We start from the raw sequence: 18,277 nt of genomic DNA, 5'->3' as shown, positions 1-18,277 counted from the left end.
ACGCAGGACCCTGAGGCAGGAATGGGAGTATCAACAGAATACACAATAAGGGGAAACCCAACCCTAACCATGAAGATTAACAAACCATAAGAAAATCAATAAGAAGCCTCCTTACCGAAATCAACTGATTGAATTAGTCTTAATCGGATAAATGTAATTTCCATCCACCCGTTGTCACTCTGTTGCATCATAACAATCTATCAGTTGCAGTGTGAATGTTTTTGTATGTGTTTGTGTGAGAGGGAGATAAAGATAAAATGTGTTCCGTTGTGTTCATTGTCTCTGTGTGCATCGCTTATGTCGCTGACATATTCAGGGAACTGATTAACTGATAAAACAGGAATGAAAACCTACTGACTGGGTTTTACTTATTACATTTTGGTTTCAGCGAATCACTCCTGACTGTAAGGTGGGAAATTGTAATATTCTGCAAGGTGAACAGCCAGCCCTCTAGAAAAAAGCCTCAGGCTAGTCGTAGAGGGAAGAACCTGCTAATGGCCACAGGATAAAGGATAAGTACCTGTAGTTGTTAGATCCAGACTTGAAATGTATAATATACAGCATTTTGTAGGGGTCGAGTGAATGAAGAGAGGGAGTGGCGTTAGCGAGAACAAAACAGTGAATCAGAGAAATAAAATGTAATTTTCTGATTGTTTCATGGCCGCTAACGTTCTTAAGCACAAATAAACACACAACTAACTCCGCGCAATCCTGCGGGAAGGTGCTACATTGCCGGATTTTGAATGAATGAATGCAGCCGAAGCGCTTGCTTTATCCTGCACGCCGATAGCAGCACTCTGCACACAGCAGAAGAGAGACAGAGAGAGGGGAGCAGGGGGAACACCGGAGGATATGAAAAAACACAGCAATTTAACAACCCGTTGGTTATCAAATACCGCCGCTTTGTATCATACAGACGCTAAAGGGTGCCTTGTGCCTCGTTTCAGACGCCGAGAGGGGTGACAAAGCTGTTATTGGCTGGGAGGTTACATCACCACATGGGGCCCAAAGGCTCTTTGGTGATGCCCATAAACGTCCCGAACACAGCGAATAAGAAGAAAAGAGAAAATACAAGCAGGGGGCAGGGTTTCTGTAGAACCACACTTCTAGTGGGACATACGTGATGATTGAAAGGGATTATTTTTGTTTCATTGTTTTTTAGGAAAATGCTGCATATTATACCTTTAAGACTTAAGTAGGCGACAGCTGGTATCTTTGCCTGTGTACTCGGTGTATTCATGTTTTACAAGAACATTACTGATTAACAAAGGCTTAACTTCAAAGTCACAGGTATCCACTCCTTTGCACAATATGTGTCCCATATGTTCTCATGCCCCCCACATCCAGGTCTTTTACACGAGTATTGTACAGCCATAGCTTGTTCTCATTGTCACCGATTAAGAAGCACCTATGAGGAAGCAGCCTAAATTCATGACAAATGGCTCATCCATCCATCTAAATTTAGGCAGCCCTGAAATATACATTTTAATGAAACAAACAGATAAACACACCTTTTCTGTGATGATCCGATCCACACACTGCTTCCCTGTTAGAGGCAGGACGCATTTATCCAATATCTTGTGTTTTCCTCCCTGAAAGACAAAGGGTAGTTGGTTAAAACAAAAAATTTAACTAGAGGTCAGTCATCTTCAGACTGTGTTAATACTTTCTGGGATGCAGCTTCAGTGTCAGTATATCCAGGGATGTAGCTGCTTATGTACACTCATCCTATCCCCAGAGGATATACAGCACATATTCCACGTGAGTCTGTCTCAGTTTCCCCGCCAGTCAATTTAAAGAAAAGGCACACATCCAAATGCTTCTGACGCTGCCTCAGAAGCAAACATCATACATCACACACCATCCCCCCCTTTCCCATCATGAATGAAAGCAGACTTCAGGGCACTAAATTTATGCTCACCTGCTGCACCATCTGGAATATAGCTAGGCGCCAGACAGGCTCCCATTAGCAAAAAAACAGCATGCTTCTGTGAATGCAGAATGTTACGTTGCCCTTGCATCACATCGGCTTGGACTTTCCAAAAGTAAACCATTTCAGTTGTAGTGTCTACTGCTATTGTCAAAAGCCCTGAGGGGTTACTCATCCCTTGCTATAGGACCAGTCTAACTAATCAGCTGTTCCCAATACACAGAGTCCAAATCTGGACTTGTATTCAAATTACCCGCAGACGAACAAACAGGAGATGGTTTTGTGTGCAAAACCTCATCAGGATGAGCTGGCGCTCTCTGCTAAAGAGGCATTAAGCAATCCATTAACAGAATTATCCTTAATCAGTCATAACACTCACACTCATTATCGCAGGAAGCAGATACAAGGTACGCTGGTCAGGGTACCGACATGGGAAAAGAAAATTGCCAATTTAATTCGACCTGGATCCAGGCGAAAGGAAATGAGTCTTTTGGGGGTAATATGTAAATGCGATGTTGGTTAGAACAAGCATGGTAAAAGCTCACACACACACTCTTACATGTACAGTATACACACCTTAGCGGAGTGCTCCATAGTGACCACCACCTTGGTTCCAGCACTAGCTACCAAATCCATGGCTCCTCCCATTCCCTTCACCATCTTACCCTGAGAATGGAAGATAAAAAGGGATTAAGGTTTCAGTTATCACATTTATTTAAGGTAGGATAAAACAACAGGAACACCTCACAATGTAAGTAGGGCTGTCAAAGTTAACGCAATAATAATGCGTTCACGCAAATTTGTTTTAACGCCACTAATTACTTTAAAGCATTAACGCAATTGATCTTTCAGAGGTTGTAGCAGGCTCAATTTTGAAGCTAGTGAAGATCCTGGTATCATATGAAACTAGAAAAACCTAAGAATCCATTGGTACCAACCATGTCATACTAACTTGTCACGAAGGAGGCTAAATAACGCTACAAACTTACGCTAAATTTTGGTGAGGAAAAACTGCCATGGCCATTTTCAAAGGGGTCCCTTGACCTCTGACCTCATGATATGTGAATGAAAATGGGTTCTATGGGTACCCACGAGTCTCCCCTTTACAGACATGCCCACTTTATGATAATCACATGCAGTTTGGGGCAAGTCATAGTCAAGTCAGCACACTGACACCCTGACAGCTGTTGTTGCCTGTTGGGCTGCAGTTTGCCATGTTATGATTTGAGCATATTTTTTATGCTAAATGCAGTACCTGTGAGGGTTTCTGGACAATATTTGTCCTTGTTTTGTGTTGTTAATTGATTTCCAATAATAAATATGTACATACATTTGCATAAAGCAAGCACATTTTCCCACCCCCATGTTGATAAGAGTATTAAATACTTGACAAATCTCTCATTAAGGTGCATTTTGTACAGTTAAAAATGTGCGATCAATCGTGAATTAATCATGGACAATCATGCAAATAATCACAATTAAATATTTCAATCGATTGACAGCCCTAAATATAACACAATCCAATCTTAAACAGCCATTAACTTTGGCCTTAAAAAGGACCATAAAGTTTGCTATACAACAAATAAAACCATACCAAATAACAGTAAACATAAGCATTCATTTAGAAGGGTGGAAAGAAAGACAAAAGCAATATGTTTTTCTCTTCCACTGCCCTTTTTCAAGTCGATAGCTCTCCCCAAAAACAACTCCTCCTCCATCAAAAATACATAAAGACATACAAAGCTACTATGAGGCTCTGTGTCTTCAATGCTAGGATATCTTCTAATGCTCTGTGCTTGGTAAAGAATACTTCTATCCCTGCACAAGTAAGACCCTGAAAAACTTTACAAACTGAGACAGAGAACAGGAGGAAGAGTTTATAATGGATCTTCAGTATTAGAAAAAATGTGGTGAGGTTACAGTGGCAACACAACAAAAGTTTTTCAATTAAATATAATGAAACGCACGAGTGACGTCCATCACCCCAAAAAATCCAGAGTATCTTAAAAGAAAATGGTTTATTATTCTAACCTGAGTCCTATTTTAGTAATTTTTCGTATTTAATTCCAGTTGAACAAATCTAAAACACATATTTAGAAGTGAGAAGGAAGGTGAACACATCCAGTATCCATTAAAAAAAATCCAGTCCACTGCATTGCAAAACTCAGCACAACTTTTAATATGACTTTTAGAAAGTTGTTAGGTGGAAAGTAGCCCAATTTAAACTGTTGACAACATGCTCTGTGGATTATACAGTGGCAGAGAGGCTGTTGTTGAAGATATGTAGGTGTTGAGTTTTTTTTTATGTAATTTTTCTATGCTAACTAAATTACATGCAATGTCAAGTCGCAAATTAAACCAAAGCTATCTGCATGAATAGATACCTACTGTATGGTTTGGTGAGTTTTATAATTGAGGAGTACTTGTAGGAGTAATGTGCTAAAAACCTATGGTGCTCTTGGTGCAATTCAAGTCTAATGTATTACTGGTTGCACTGAAGATGCAGCAGCAACCGGACTCCAGCTTTCAGTATTGAGATGCATTTAGTTCTATTATAAGAGCTGTGGTGGTGCTCTGATTGAGCCTTCTTCTTATAAAACGGCATCCAAAGCTGCATCTTTAATGAAGATAGCTGGGTGCAAACCTCGGTTGACTGTAACTCTCAGTTAGTAACTGCAAAAAAAAGCTTGTGTTGTTGGCAGACAACAATACCATTGCACTAAAAACAGAATAAAAGTGTTGAAAAATATCATAGCCCACAGTTTCTTTTATAGATCACAATCCCAACAATCCACAAATATCCAGGGACCACTGTCTCTTTTTTTAGGCAGAAAAAACAGAATGACAAGAAATGTGAGCAGCACAGAGCAAGCAGCAAAGCATCTGCACTAAAGCAAACTTCAGGAGGCATCCCTTCAAAACAATAGCCAGTGTTCACTTTTCATTAACTTTTAAATTAGTTGCTTAGATTATATATTTAAAAGGTGCTAAATATGAGATTGGGAGCATTTCTTTTACCTCTGCACGGCTCGTAGCCGACGGTGCTAATGGCGCTGTGAGAGTGAAAACAGTGAAATCTACGGCAACAGTGCTGACAGAGTTAACACTGTTAAAGCTGCAGTGGGTAGAAATGGAACAACTATGATAAAAAAAAAAGTTATTTTTATAAAACGGACACTATATCCTGACAGTAGTGCATGCGACAGCTAATCTGAAAAAAAATCCTGTGCCTCTGTGTCCTCCGGTGCTCCTAATGGCATCTGCAAGATTTGACATACCGGAGGAAAACAACCAGTCAGAGCTGGTCTAGAGTCTGCCGTCCAGCTGCTGTCTATGTGAGCTGGCTGTCAATCAAACGATCAAAACTAAGCAGCGCTGGCGCCTGGGTTAGCTCAGTTGGTAGAGCGGGCGTCCATGTATTAAGGCTTGGTCCTGACCGCGGCGGCCCGGGTTCGAATCCGGCCTGTGGCCCTTTCCGCATCCACTCTCTCTCTCCCCCCTTTCAAGACTCTATCCACTGTCCTGACATAAAAAAATGAAAATGCCCCCAAAAAAATAACTTTAAAAAAAAAAAAAAAAAAACTAGGCAGCGCTGATCAAATATGAATCAATATTCTGCCACTCCCTAGATTCTTTAAAGCTTTAAAACAGAGTCATGAGGAGGTGCAGAAGTCTAGTTATCTCTCAGAACATTTGAATTAGAATATGCTGAAAGGTTATTATGGAATTTTCGCCCAATGATGCAAACAATATTCTGCCTACCCCCACTTTAACCTTGGGGGGAGCCGGAGTGAGGGTGCTACACTTCAGCAATAACGGCGTCGGTCAGGACGGTGTTATCACCTGTAACCTCCATATGAGAGCAGTGCAGAGCAGCGGCCATGAGCTAGCCAGTGGGGCGCGCTCACATGCATGAACATGCACTAAAAGCACACACGGCCGGCCCCGCTATGTCAATAAAGCAAATAGAAGCTCGTATTACAACACACACAGAGGGAGAGCGACTTCATGCTCTGCTCAGGTCGACGTTATTATATTAATTCTCTGGATATTGTATACCATAACTCCTATGTGCACTAAAGCTTTGTCTAGTCACAATTCTGTGAAATAAAATAAAATAATAAAATAAATGTTTTCTTCAAAAATTTAAAATTTAAATCAGAGTGGGTTTTATTTTAAAAAGGGAGCCAAGAAAGTACTTTAAAAAAAAAAAAAATCGGAAAGACCATCACAGCAACAGAACTACCAGTCGGGTGAAAAATTGTCTTCTCATTCGTCATTGTTCCCAGTAAAGAAGGTTTCCAAAGGAAAGGCTGACATGCAGATGTGGCCACAGGGTGACGGCTGAGTAACTGAATTAAAATCCCATTTGCTCATCAATCATGTGAAGAGAGCCTGCTTTGCTCTCTGCTCGATAACCAGCGGATATATATGCCAAGTGTGGTAGGGATACTGTCTGCCTCCGGGGAGGCCAGCTGGGTGGAGAAGATATCAACAGAGAGCGGAAAGGAGGGTTGGGAGAGGGGAGGCGGGGCGGAGGAAGAAGGGAAAAGCATATGGGAGAGGCTGCATTTAATGTCATATACTTTACTCTATTATCTTATAGAAGTGGCCATCCTTAAATAAAACCACCAAAATGGTATCCATTTTGACTTTTAGCCTTCAAACACAAATCTCTCCACCTTTTTTTGTCAGTGTTTTCATTCAACACACGGTAAAGATGATACTACAAAAGGGAAACGGTGTCTTTTTTCATATGATCAATGTTAATGCACTTTCTGACAGTCAAAGGGCTACAGTAGGCGGTGTGTGAGAGGCCCTCGGGGGATAACACTGTCTGACCTGATAGTAGAGAGTCTGGATTTACAGCTGCTAATGTACTCCACCCAGCAACTAGGTTGCAGTTAATACAAAGAGGGCATCTGCTTTCAAAATTAAACATCCCTGTTAAAACACTAGTCTGGTTATGATCAATGAAAAAAAAGAGTCAAAACAATAATGAGCATTTGAGGGGAAATTACAAAATGATCTTGTTCTGCTGTGGGTGTGGGGGGGCAATGAAACGAACCTGCGTTTACTATAAAAAATGAATTGGCTGTGTGTTTCTGCCAACTGAAAATGCAGGCATCGAGTGACTGGAATTGTTTTAGGCCATTCATTTTTGAATGAACGCTAAATTTGAAATGAAATGAAGCAGCCACAGTGCCTGTGTTGCATCGCAGTGACAGCAGCCAAGCATACAAGAACAGCAATTCAGCTTGTGTGTGCATGTGGTCAAAGGTCTCACTAATGCTTATGACCTTGATATAGAAAACACTATGACAAAATAACATTGTTGTGGAGATAGACAGGTGTGGGCTCTGTAGTATTGTCCATGACCTATATAACTGGGAGGATTGGCATTCGCTTAGTTGCCTCTGATTAACAGCTTTGCATGTGGTTATCTGCGGTCGCTTTGATCTGAGCTGCTCCGTGCAGCAAAACTCTTATCGTGATCTGAAAGTGTGTGACGAAGAACGAATTTATAAAATGGTGCGTCGCAAGAAGCTAATAACCTATTCCATCCTGCTCACTAAAGTGATTTTATTCAATGCAATCAAGCCTTAACTTTTGGCTGGCTGTCTGTTAGACTAGAGTTGTCTGACTAGGCCTGGTTGCTAGGCTTCTGTAAAGCTGCTCACCTGCAAAATGTGGCAAGCATTTGACCTTTCTTGATTACTTGCCTCTTAATATTGGAGGCATCCCATATTAAGCTGCGTGTCTGTATAGCGTTTCTTTCTGAGCACCATCATGTTTTTTTTCAGTCGTATGCAGTCTTTTTTCGCAGGGCTATGTGGAACAGTAAAACATGCACGAAGGCACTTTAAATGGAACGAATAAACTGTCAGAGCAATATCCACAGAAAGAAATATCCTCTGTCTAAGTCGCCTGGATAATTTAGCCATTTAATTAACACAGCTTTGATGATATTAACCTCGCTGGTCTGACTGAAGCCCCACAGGTTTTTAATTTCCTCACCACTCTGATTGCGTCCATTTGCCTGCTGTAATCTCAGCACCATGGGGGCACTAGAACACCTGAACGTGTGTATCTAGACACATTTCATTAGCAAAAACAAAAGAAGATGAAGTTACCCTGTTAGACATCTCCCTTCTGAGCTGCGACAACTATTGTTCGAGTGCTGTAACGGCACACAGAACATGTCACGGTTTGGTTCACAACCCGGTTTAGGATTCTCGGTTCAATGCGAGTTCGGTACGGTTGATAATAGTGCCGTTGTTTTCTTATGGGGAGCCTGACTAAAGGTGGAAGTGCTACCATTGGCGTGACGGACTGCTCGAAATCACCACCAGGCGCTGCGGTCAAGGTTTCAGTTTCAATTTTGACCTTGGTTGCCGCTGACCTTTCAATCAATGGCCCCTGTTCAGACCCGGCATTAGCATGCGTCCTGAGTGATCCGGTCACAAGTGGACAGCTCTAAGTACGTCTGTTCGCACTTGGCATTAGAATGCGTCTCCACGCGCGTCTTGAGTGGCCACTTGTGATCTGATCTCACTTCGCCGCTCTTTATGCAAATAAACACGTCGTAAACACATGGCTAATACGGCAGATATTGTGACGTAATATTACAGGAATGTCAGTAGTAATATCCTACATATTTGCGAATTTCGGGAATTCATTCAATTCATTCATTCATTCACATTGAATTATTAACATCAAAATATAAGGTTATTGTACCTGCGGTCTCCGGGGACCTCGCATGCCTAGTCGCATGATATAGTGTAGACTATGTAGCCTATAGATAAGATATTTTTTAATAACATACAGTTGTACCGACAGGATACAGTAGAGCACAGAGGCCGTTTCCGTGCCGTGAGGCAGACAAGTGCTCGCGTCTGCCTGTCTATGAGGAACTCAGTGAACCATAGGACCACCTCTGTATGTGATCTGAAATATCCGATCTCAATGCGTCCTTGATGTGTCTGGAGTGCGTTCACACCTGTACTTAGAGCTGTCCACTTGTGATCCAATCACTGAGGACGCCTGTTAATATCAGGCCTGAACAGAGCCAATGAGATAACAGCTGCAACTGTTGTTGCTTAGAAACAGTAAATGACGTTGCTCGTGGACTTTTTAATGGTATATTATACCTGCGCTTTGCCTCTGCAAGGCTCCGCGCCTTACCTCACAGTGAGTTAAGAGCAAATTTCTTATCACGCAAAGGCAGCTTTAGCATCATCTAGCCGCCTGCTCAGCCGTCACCATGTTGAGAGCCATGTGGATGCAATCTCTCAATCATAGATGTGCTCTGAATTTCGAATTTAGCACCTTTCATTTTGTAGTTCTTTTATTTACTCTTCACATTAGCACCAGTTATGGGAAAATTTCCTTCCACTTCTTCCCTCAGATGTTACTTTTTTTTCTTGAAACATCCATTTTACTTGTTCACTGGCTTGTTGAACTATGTCTTTGAAATGTATCCTTGCCAGAGGCGGATATACAGTAGCCTACACATAGCTATGCTTAATTAAATAGGTTAGAGCACATCCATTCGTATAATGGCTTTAGAGTGAGAGATAATGCGGGGGGACCGCGGGAGGCAGTATCAGTGGTGCAGAACCCAGATAACACAAGTTAAAGCTCTGCTGAGATGACCCCTATCATAACATGTGAGAGCAGAGACAATGACAGAGTCAGTCCCACTCAACCAACGAGGTTTTCTCAGTGATCCCTCAAAGGCATACAACTAAGGCTATTTATAGATAAAAGGCCTTTACAGCATTTTAAAAGAGTAAGCATGTAACCCGCAGTAATTCTGACTTCCTACATACAACACTGTTGGTCCATCTGTCTAGGAAAGCGGGGTAACAGGTGTAGCAATTCAAAGCCTGACATTTTTTTGAAAGCAACCTCTGCATACAAAAGTGCCTACATACTCATTACATTTAGAAAACTAAAATTATTTTGTAATTTTATCCAATATCAGTCAAAAGGATTGATTCAAAAGCAAACTGTTTCTTTGATACACAGTGGGATTGGTGTTCCAAAATATGCTGCTGTGGCACGAATGCATCACTGGAAACATACTTTGACTAACACCGTATTTGTCGTGCTAGGCTTAGGGGTTTGCTTCCAGAGTGTTCACTTTCCAGTCAGCGGCAGAAACACCACAGAAAATGACCCCCTTCACAATCCAAGAGTTCCCACTTACCAACTGGCTTCATTTCTCTCCCCCACAAATTCTCTGACAATATCCGCTGTCTGATACAAATGGCTCTCTATTTAATAACATAGCGACGGACCGCCACAAGCCTTCGTTACCCAGACAACTAATGACAAGAATCAGAGGGAGAGACGGGACTAACAGGAAGACAATGGACACTGTGTTCAAAGTAACTGGAAACCATAACTATTTACAGTGTATAACTGGTGAATGCAGCGGAATCTACACCAGTCACATACATGGGAGAACAAAAAAAAAAAGAATATTAAACAGTATCTGAATTGACTTTACTACCACTGGAACCAGTTGTTACTGGTGTTGGCCGGATCAGTTTCTACTCTAAAAAGAACAATAATAGTTGTGATATACGTGCTATATTTACAAAAAGAAATAGTGTTCCAAATGCTGTTTCCTACTGGAATAACCTTACATCAGACCTTGGTTGCATCCGAAATTCCATACTAACATGCTATTTAGTACGCTAAAACAGTATGTGAGATTTTTTTAGTTTGTCCAAAATCTTAGTATGAAACCAATAGTACACAAATTGCATACTATTTTAGGTGGAATATTACAGTATGCAACGCTGCACACTACCCACTATCCCACAATGCAATGCGGTAGTGACAACATAATTGACGTTGACCTGACGGACAGCTCTGTAACATCAATAATGCTTCAATTTAACTGTGAGTATAAGATTTCATTTCGCTAGGCGTAATATATATTTTAAATTAGTTCCGACTTTGATTCTCACAAACCATCGTTTGTTTGGCACGGGTTACCATGGTTACACGCTTCCAACCGGCAAGGAGGCTATCAGGAAGTGATGACTTAGATTACTGCTCAGTGCGTCCGAAAAGATACACACTGCTGTTTATTCACATAAAAGTATTTTGAACAATAGTACAAATATTGAGTATGTAGTGCATAGTATGTGATTTCGGACGAAGCCCTGGACTTGAAGAAAATATGGTGCCTGCCTTCTAAATATCTGATTTTAAACAAGGTTATGGAAGTGATTTTTAAAATGATTCATTGCTTCTATCCCACCAAGGTATTTCTACAAAGATATAAAAAGGATATTGTTGTGGACTGCTCATTTTGTCTGCCGGTTACAGAACATTTATGTCACCTATTTTGGTCTTGTACTTTTTGGCAACACACTTTTATTTTTTTCACTTTTATTTCCCAATTTATAATTTTCCCTCTCCTATGGAAATGCATTGTTTGGCTTATTTTCTTACCCTTCTACCAAAGCAAATCAATATTACATTATTAATTTGATCTTACTACAAGCAAAATCTCATATTCATTAATCAAAATTTTCCGATCATAAACCATCCTTTTTCATCTTTGAAAATGAATTCAAACAATACATGGCTTCAATCTTATATTCTAAAAATAGAAAGTCTATTAAAACCACAAATCTATGTACCCTGTATAACATTTTTATGAATTGATTTATGATTTCTGTCAGTGCTCTGATCCCCTGGTATTATCTGTTTTTGTATTTGTTCTGTGTTTACATTGCTATTTGTCAATAAAAGGTTTATATATATATATAAAAAAAAAAGAACATTTTTTTTTTTTTTTTTTAAATGTACACAAACAGACAGTGAGTGAGTTAGTGCTACTACAAAGACCTAATAGGACAACTTTAACTGATGAAAAGCTGGCAACAATGTCAAGGAAACAGTTTATGATACAGCAGGTAAAGTGAGTGAAGTTTAAAAAAAAAGAAAAAGCACTATATTCTTAAGCAGCTTCTTCATTAAAGCTGCCATCAGGCCTCATCGTGAGCACTTGAGCTGGTACATTTTAATAGTCAGTAGCTTCAGCTATTGTACTTAAGCTGCAGTTATACTCAGCCTCCAGGGTTTTGGAATACATTTCTGATGTAGTGCTTGTTTTCTATGTTAAAGGTCAACGACTATTAAACTGAATTTGACTTTATACATAAGCTGTATCTGAGGTGACCAGATATTTGTATTACTTTGGTAAATTTGAATATGTTCAGTGCATAATTTACCTCTCAGATTTGAAGTGAAAACTAAAGTAGCTCCGCTCAGGCAGCCAAAATGTTCTCGTTTTAAAAAACAGTGTGTGGCTGACAAATCTGTGAGGAGGTATTCACAGGAAACATCAGTGTCAGCAAGACCCCTACGTTTAGGACAGCTTGATAAAGCTCCAGCAGCTAAATGATAAAATAGCACACCAAATCCCAAATGCCATCCTTTATTCTATTGCCCCTTTCTCTCCGGCACCTATTGTTTTTCCAGATGTTTCAGACCGAGTGGAGAATGTAAAAGCATTTCAAAGCCCTCAACTGGAAAATGTTCATCTGCATTTTGCATATTTAAAGCGTTCAAAATCAACATAATCACGCTGAGAGTACTGCATCCCCGACTCCTACGTAAAACATTTCTAATTTCACGCTATGTACCCATCTTAGATAGTGAATAATTTTCATTATCCTAGAAGGTGGGGAATGTAATTCTCTTCATCAATCCTTTCAAAAGAGGGGATAATGAAGATTGAATGTGGAGGTGAGGACAGGTATTTGTGTCTGTGTTGCTGCATTGTTTTTGCTGTTCAAACTGTCCAACACTAGCATGGCCAAACAAGCTAAACTCCCTGCTTCTGAATAACAGCTCCACTGCAGGCCTTCAATATCTGCACAACATGTTTTAATCAGGCACCAGTTAATTAGCAATTACCGTGGACAAACAAGTACAACTGGAGAGGCAAAGAGGAAATAATTACGTTGCAAAATTTAAAGATCACCATCGACAACTGAATTCTTGTGCACACCGCACTGCCTTGCATGTTTTATTCTCAAGGTCTCTGCATGTAGACATCTTCAAACACTCTGTATCCACTCGGCTGCTTTGAGGAGACGCATCTATAAGATGATGCGCTGCAACCTTGCCAAGTACACTTCAGTCGAGCAGAAAACAGCTGCGTGCCAGGGGGCATTTCTGGTTGAGCCCTCCCACATTGTGAACAGTCGTTCAATGGGTTTGTGACCTTTGTAATCACTGAGGAGGACTGTGGTGTTCAGACCAATTGACCTGATGAAACATCTAGCAATAATGTCTGCCAGCTATTATACTGTATAGCGTTCACAGACAACCGCTAGCCTTCGATATCCCTGTGCATATCCCTGTGCTCTTAAATAACAACAGCCAAGGACGCCCCTTTGTGAATCTACTTCAACAAAGACATCTATGAGAAAAGGCAACCATCCATAAAATAAACAAGAGATTACAATTCAGTCTAAACTTTCTATAAAATAATCGATAAATAATACACCCCCTAACTCAGGGGTCTGTAACCTGCGGCTCTGGAGCCACATGCGGCTTTTTAGCCCCTCTCCAGTGGCTCCCTGTGGATTTTAAAAAATAGAAATGAATAACTGTTTTTTGTTTACATTTTCATTTTTATTTATCATTGTTGTAGGTCTAATGTATTAGGGCCACATTGAGGAAAAAAATAAATCTGAGATTTCAAGAATAAAGTCGCAGTAATATGAGAATAAAGTCATAATATTATAAAGTAGTCATTTTTAAGTGTTACTTTCTTTTTTTCTCGTAAAGTTCTGACTTTATTCTCGTAATATTACGACTTTTCTCTCATAAAGTTATGACTTTTTTCTCGTAATATTATGACTTTATTCTGTAAATCTCCGATTTTTTTCCCCTCAATGTGGCCCTAATACTCCGTAGTACATGACCCCATGTCGCTAAGCAACCATGACAACACATTAGTCTAAGATTTTTTCTCACACACGGAGTGATACTGAAAAGCGCAAAAGGAATTAGACGTAATAGCCGTGGTATGGGGTTATCTTATCACGGCTATGAACCAATCAGATTGCTTAATTTGAGCTACCTGTTTTATAAGTATCGTACACTACTGTAACATTCAGAGTTTCTGACCTGTGACAGTCCGCAGTGTAAAGACACAACATGTATACCAGCAAAATATCATACAAACCAACAGAACAGCATTACAAGCTTTCTATTACCAGAGAATGAACACTACTCTGACACAAACTCAAAAAGAAAGACTATTATAGGCTCCACAGAGCAGCATTTAGAGCATGCCTATTGTACTGATGTTGGTGTGTTGACCCCTGCATGAATTTGGAAAAAGGAAATGGATGTGTGTCATCAAAGCCAAACTTACTGGGATCATCCAGTTGGCTAGGTCTCCATGTTTTGACACCTGCATGGCTCCCAGCATTGTCAGGTTGATGTGACCCCTAAAGAGAATGACACAACAGAAGAAGACAGCTGTCAACTTCAGAAACTAATGAACTCACTCATGAAGTCCACTCATCAAAAAATGCATATAGTATTGCTACTTTTACCCCAGTTTTGTTTGTGGCAAGACACACAATACAAACACATATACTTGACGATAGGATAGATTCTCACAGCAACAAACATATCTCTTCACAATAATAACCATCTTCCTATCTCTGCTGTGTTCTTGATAGCAGAAAGCAAAAAGCCTGGGGACAAGTTATATTTTCACTCCTTTCTAAACTACAGTATCTTCTTACCACTGCTTTGTTTTTAAAAAATGTAATTTGTACTTTGCACATTTAGTTTCTGCTTGGTGTTAAGATCGTATCTGGTCCAGCTGTTATACATAAATGTACTGAATTAACAGAATCAATTAAAGTCTGATTCTGTGTGCAAGTTAGTTGTTTCATTTCTCTGATATGAGAGCATCTCCTTTTCCTGTTTCACCTAAAATAAATAATGAGTTCAAAGTCTAAAGTGAGGTATCCCACAAATCGAGCAGGAAGGAGCACTGTTAGGATGCTTGCAGTTGCATCTAACTACAAGGTAAGGAATCTCTGTCTGTATGTACGTATATACTGTATGTACATATGTGTGTATGTCCTTCGCATATCTCAAAGTTGGTGCAATTTGGACACGCAAAATGTTCAATATTAATCAATTTCAAATAGCGATAGTGCTGAGTCGAGCATGTTGTCTGCAGCGGGCCTTTACAGGCTGCAGCTCATTGACTGCAGTTTATTTTTTCTGCTGGATGCTGGGTAAACTAACGTTACAACCAAACTCTTCTTCACTTCCCTGGAGTCAACGAGCAACGAGCGGTTTTTCGGGAGCCAAGCAATCAGCCCGCTCTGAATGGGCACGCTCTCCCAGCGGCCTTAAACCGGCACTGCATAAGTAGATTAAACCGCGGTCTATGGCACCGCTGCCTACAGTAAATTCCTCATTGTTTCCCCATTGCAGCAGGTGTGAGGTCACAGACAAACACATTTAAAGACAAAGAAGTTATTAAGGTGTTGTGATAGAGACGCACAAGTCTTAAAGTAATTCCAGTACGACAGGTGGTATTTGAGGCAACACGGCTCACAGTCCACCATATGTTGTGTTTCTCTTTCTCAGCGGCTCCGGACTCTTAACTGTGTTCGCGCGCACACACGAACACACACCTGGTCCTGTTTGGTCTCCGTCAGTGTGACTGGACAGCGCTATTTATGAGCACTATTGGATTTCCACTGGGTGGACAAACATAACTGATGCTGCAGGGTGTGCGGGTGGGCAATCTCAGACAGCTGGCAAATCAATAACAACCAGGGGAACCTTGGGAATACTGGCAAGGCTGCTGTCTAGTTGTACCGGCGACAATAGCCATTTGTTAATATCCAGTGTTGCGAATCGTGGCTATGTCTTGTGGTAAAAATCCAATGGGCAGCTGGTTTATGGTGCAGGTGATCAACTAAATTAAGGAAATATTTGCTGAGAAAATTATGAAAGTGTGTTTGCGCTTGTGTTTTTTGCATAAACTGCACCACAAGGTTCATAGAACTGACTCTTGGTACTATGATTTGTAAGTATTAATACACTGTCTATATGCAAATCCAGAAAATGTCAGGCATATCTAACTTTGAGTCAGCATGAGTAAACGTTTTTAAAGCTTATGTGTTATGGCCTTACCCTCGGATCATGGCAAATGACTCATCACTGGAGAAATAGGCAGCCCCTGGGAGTACAGTGACGGTCTCCTTCCCTAAAGGAACAGAGGAGTTCACATGTTTGATTTCTTTGGTAAAAACTAAATATAAGCATTTTATTTATTACAGCAAAGTTAACAAAACACTTATCTAAAAAGCAACTCAGTTCACAGATAAACATAATCACAGAGATGGTAAATGAAATTACAAGAGAGACATCAAAGAAATACACAAAAATAAATGAATGGATGAATGAAAAGAGAACGCATATTCATTAAGTATAATTGAAACTGGAGAAGTGTCACATGTCAACAATGTGTAAACAAATAACACGTTAAATGATCTTTACATAGAATCCATTGTGTAAACATAATCTAAGTGTGTGTATATAATGCAGGAGATAAAAAAATATATATGGGAAGTCGCATTTTAGCTGAAAAAAGCTCTTTTAATCCATCCATAATTTAGTTAAACCAATGTTTCCACAGCTTTACATTTTTTACATCTACATAAATTCATCACTGTGAAGTATTGATTAGGATAACCCTCACCAGCGTTAATCAGGTCTGCATCCACTGCATCCTCGGTGGGGTACGGGCCCTATGCGGAGACAAATGAAGATAAACAAGAACGTGCGCACAGGCGGGCAGCCACACTCACACGTCACTCAGCCTCACCAGCCATGATCTTTCAAGGTAGAGATAGACACAATCACATTTTGGTGATTTGATGAGACATTGATTTTCTCTGTGCTCAACAAAGGGAGCAATCCTTTTGGATGGAGAGGAGAGGAGAGGAGAGGAGAGGAGAGGAGAGGAGAGGAGAGGAGAGGAGAGGAGAGGAGAGGAGAGGAGACAAGAGAGCAGTATCTCTTTAAATCTGGCGCTCATAATCAAAAGAAACTTTGACAAATAAGGCATTAGCATAGGCGCCTACATTCTCTCGTCAACACAACTGATTGGAAAGTCGTTCCATCATAGCAGCAGCAGCAGCAGCAGCAGCAGAAGCCTTTGTTGAAGGCTCTGCCAGCAAATAATGATTGTGAGAAAGAAAATTGGAAGAGAAAGTCAAACTGCCACAATCTGTTACATAACAAACCAACTGAAGGCCTAAACTAGTAACGATACCCCTCAAATGAGTAGGTTATTCATCTTGTTACATGCTCGGTGCACAATTCAGTTTAAAAATGTTTACTGCTGCTTTAAACGGCCGTCTACATACACTCAGGACAGAAAATATGCTGCTCGTTAGCGTGTTTAGTTGAGATTGAAAGGTCTGTGTAGTCGTCTTACCAGTCCTAAAATCCCATTTTCACTTTGGAGGTGTACAGTGATGTCTGGCTTTATGAAGTTGCTGGCCAGCATGGGGATACCAATACCAAGGTTGGCTGATTGGCTCTTTGTTAAAGATAGTAACTATTACATTTGAAATGATGCAATGGAAAGCAGGGTATGAATATGAAGAGAAACATACACAGTAGGTGTGTGAGAAAATATCGATTCACTGGAGTAATGTGATGCTGTATTGATCCTCTAAAACACCATCAGTATTTAATTAGGGCTGTCCTCGACTAGAGAAATTCTTACACGACATTCAATTGATTAGTTGATTTAATCGACAGGTCTGTAAAACGGAGTTCCTCCACAAAGAATCACCACTTTAAATCTTGTGTTTACCAGAGATGTGCTCATACGTTTCTTGAAAATAAGTCATTCAGCATGAAAAAAGCATAAAAAAACGACGAATCAACTAAAGAAATCTTAGCCGACGAAGACCAATATGACCGATTAGTCGATTAATCGACTTAGAGGGGGCAGACAATTTTTAATTAATCGTTTACATGCAAATATCCGTGGCAGACAGTGGCTCAGATAGCACAAATAGTAGTGCTATGATGTTGGATGTTACGGGGAATGTGATAAATGCAAATGTAGATCCCACTGTTCTGACCGCATTAAAAAAACATAACTTTTTTACTCAGATTTTATGCATATGTTGGTGTGTTCTTTATACTATGACAGTCTTCCTAAAATCTGATTTAAAAAAACGCAATATGCTTAAAGTATCGCAATATATTGAATCGTAACCCCTGTATCGTGAGATGTATTGTATCACTAGCCAA

General features: G+C 40.2%; 1 protein-coding gene across 1 annotated transcript in view; it reads right to left on the bottom strand.

Annotated features, from left to right (window-relative positions):
* The window catches only part of oxct1a (3-oxoacid CoA transferase 1a), a 56,625-nt gene that overhangs the window by 9,416 nt on the left and 28,932 nt on the right, over positions 1 to 18,277 (bottom strand). Inside the window, exons 10-15 of the mRNA XM_074637645.1 lie at positions 17,448 to 17,542; positions 16,707 to 16,755; positions 16,139 to 16,211; positions 14,346 to 14,421; positions 2,507 to 2,596; positions 1,512 to 1,592 (exon numbers count right to left, since the gene is read on the bottom strand). Coding sequence (XP_074493746.1) covers positions 1,512 to 1,592; positions 2,507 to 2,596; positions 14,346 to 14,421; positions 16,139 to 16,211; positions 16,707 to 16,755; positions 17,448 to 17,542 — 464 coding nt within the window. The remainder of the gene's footprint in view (positions 1 to 1,511; positions 1,593 to 2,506; positions 2,597 to 14,345; positions 14,422 to 16,138; positions 16,212 to 16,706; positions 16,756 to 17,447; positions 17,543 to 18,277) is intronic.

Source organism: Sebastes fasciatus, chromosome 6, assembly GCF_043250625.1.
Source record: "Sebastes fasciatus isolate fSebFas1 chromosome 6, fSebFas1.pri, whole genome shotgun sequence".
Classification (NCBI taxonomy): domain Eukaryota; kingdom Metazoa; phylum Chordata; class Actinopteri; order Perciformes; family Sebastidae; genus Sebastes; species Sebastes fasciatus.
Note: the sequence above shows the minus strand (reverse complement) of the source record. Positions and strands in the feature narration are given on the sequence as shown.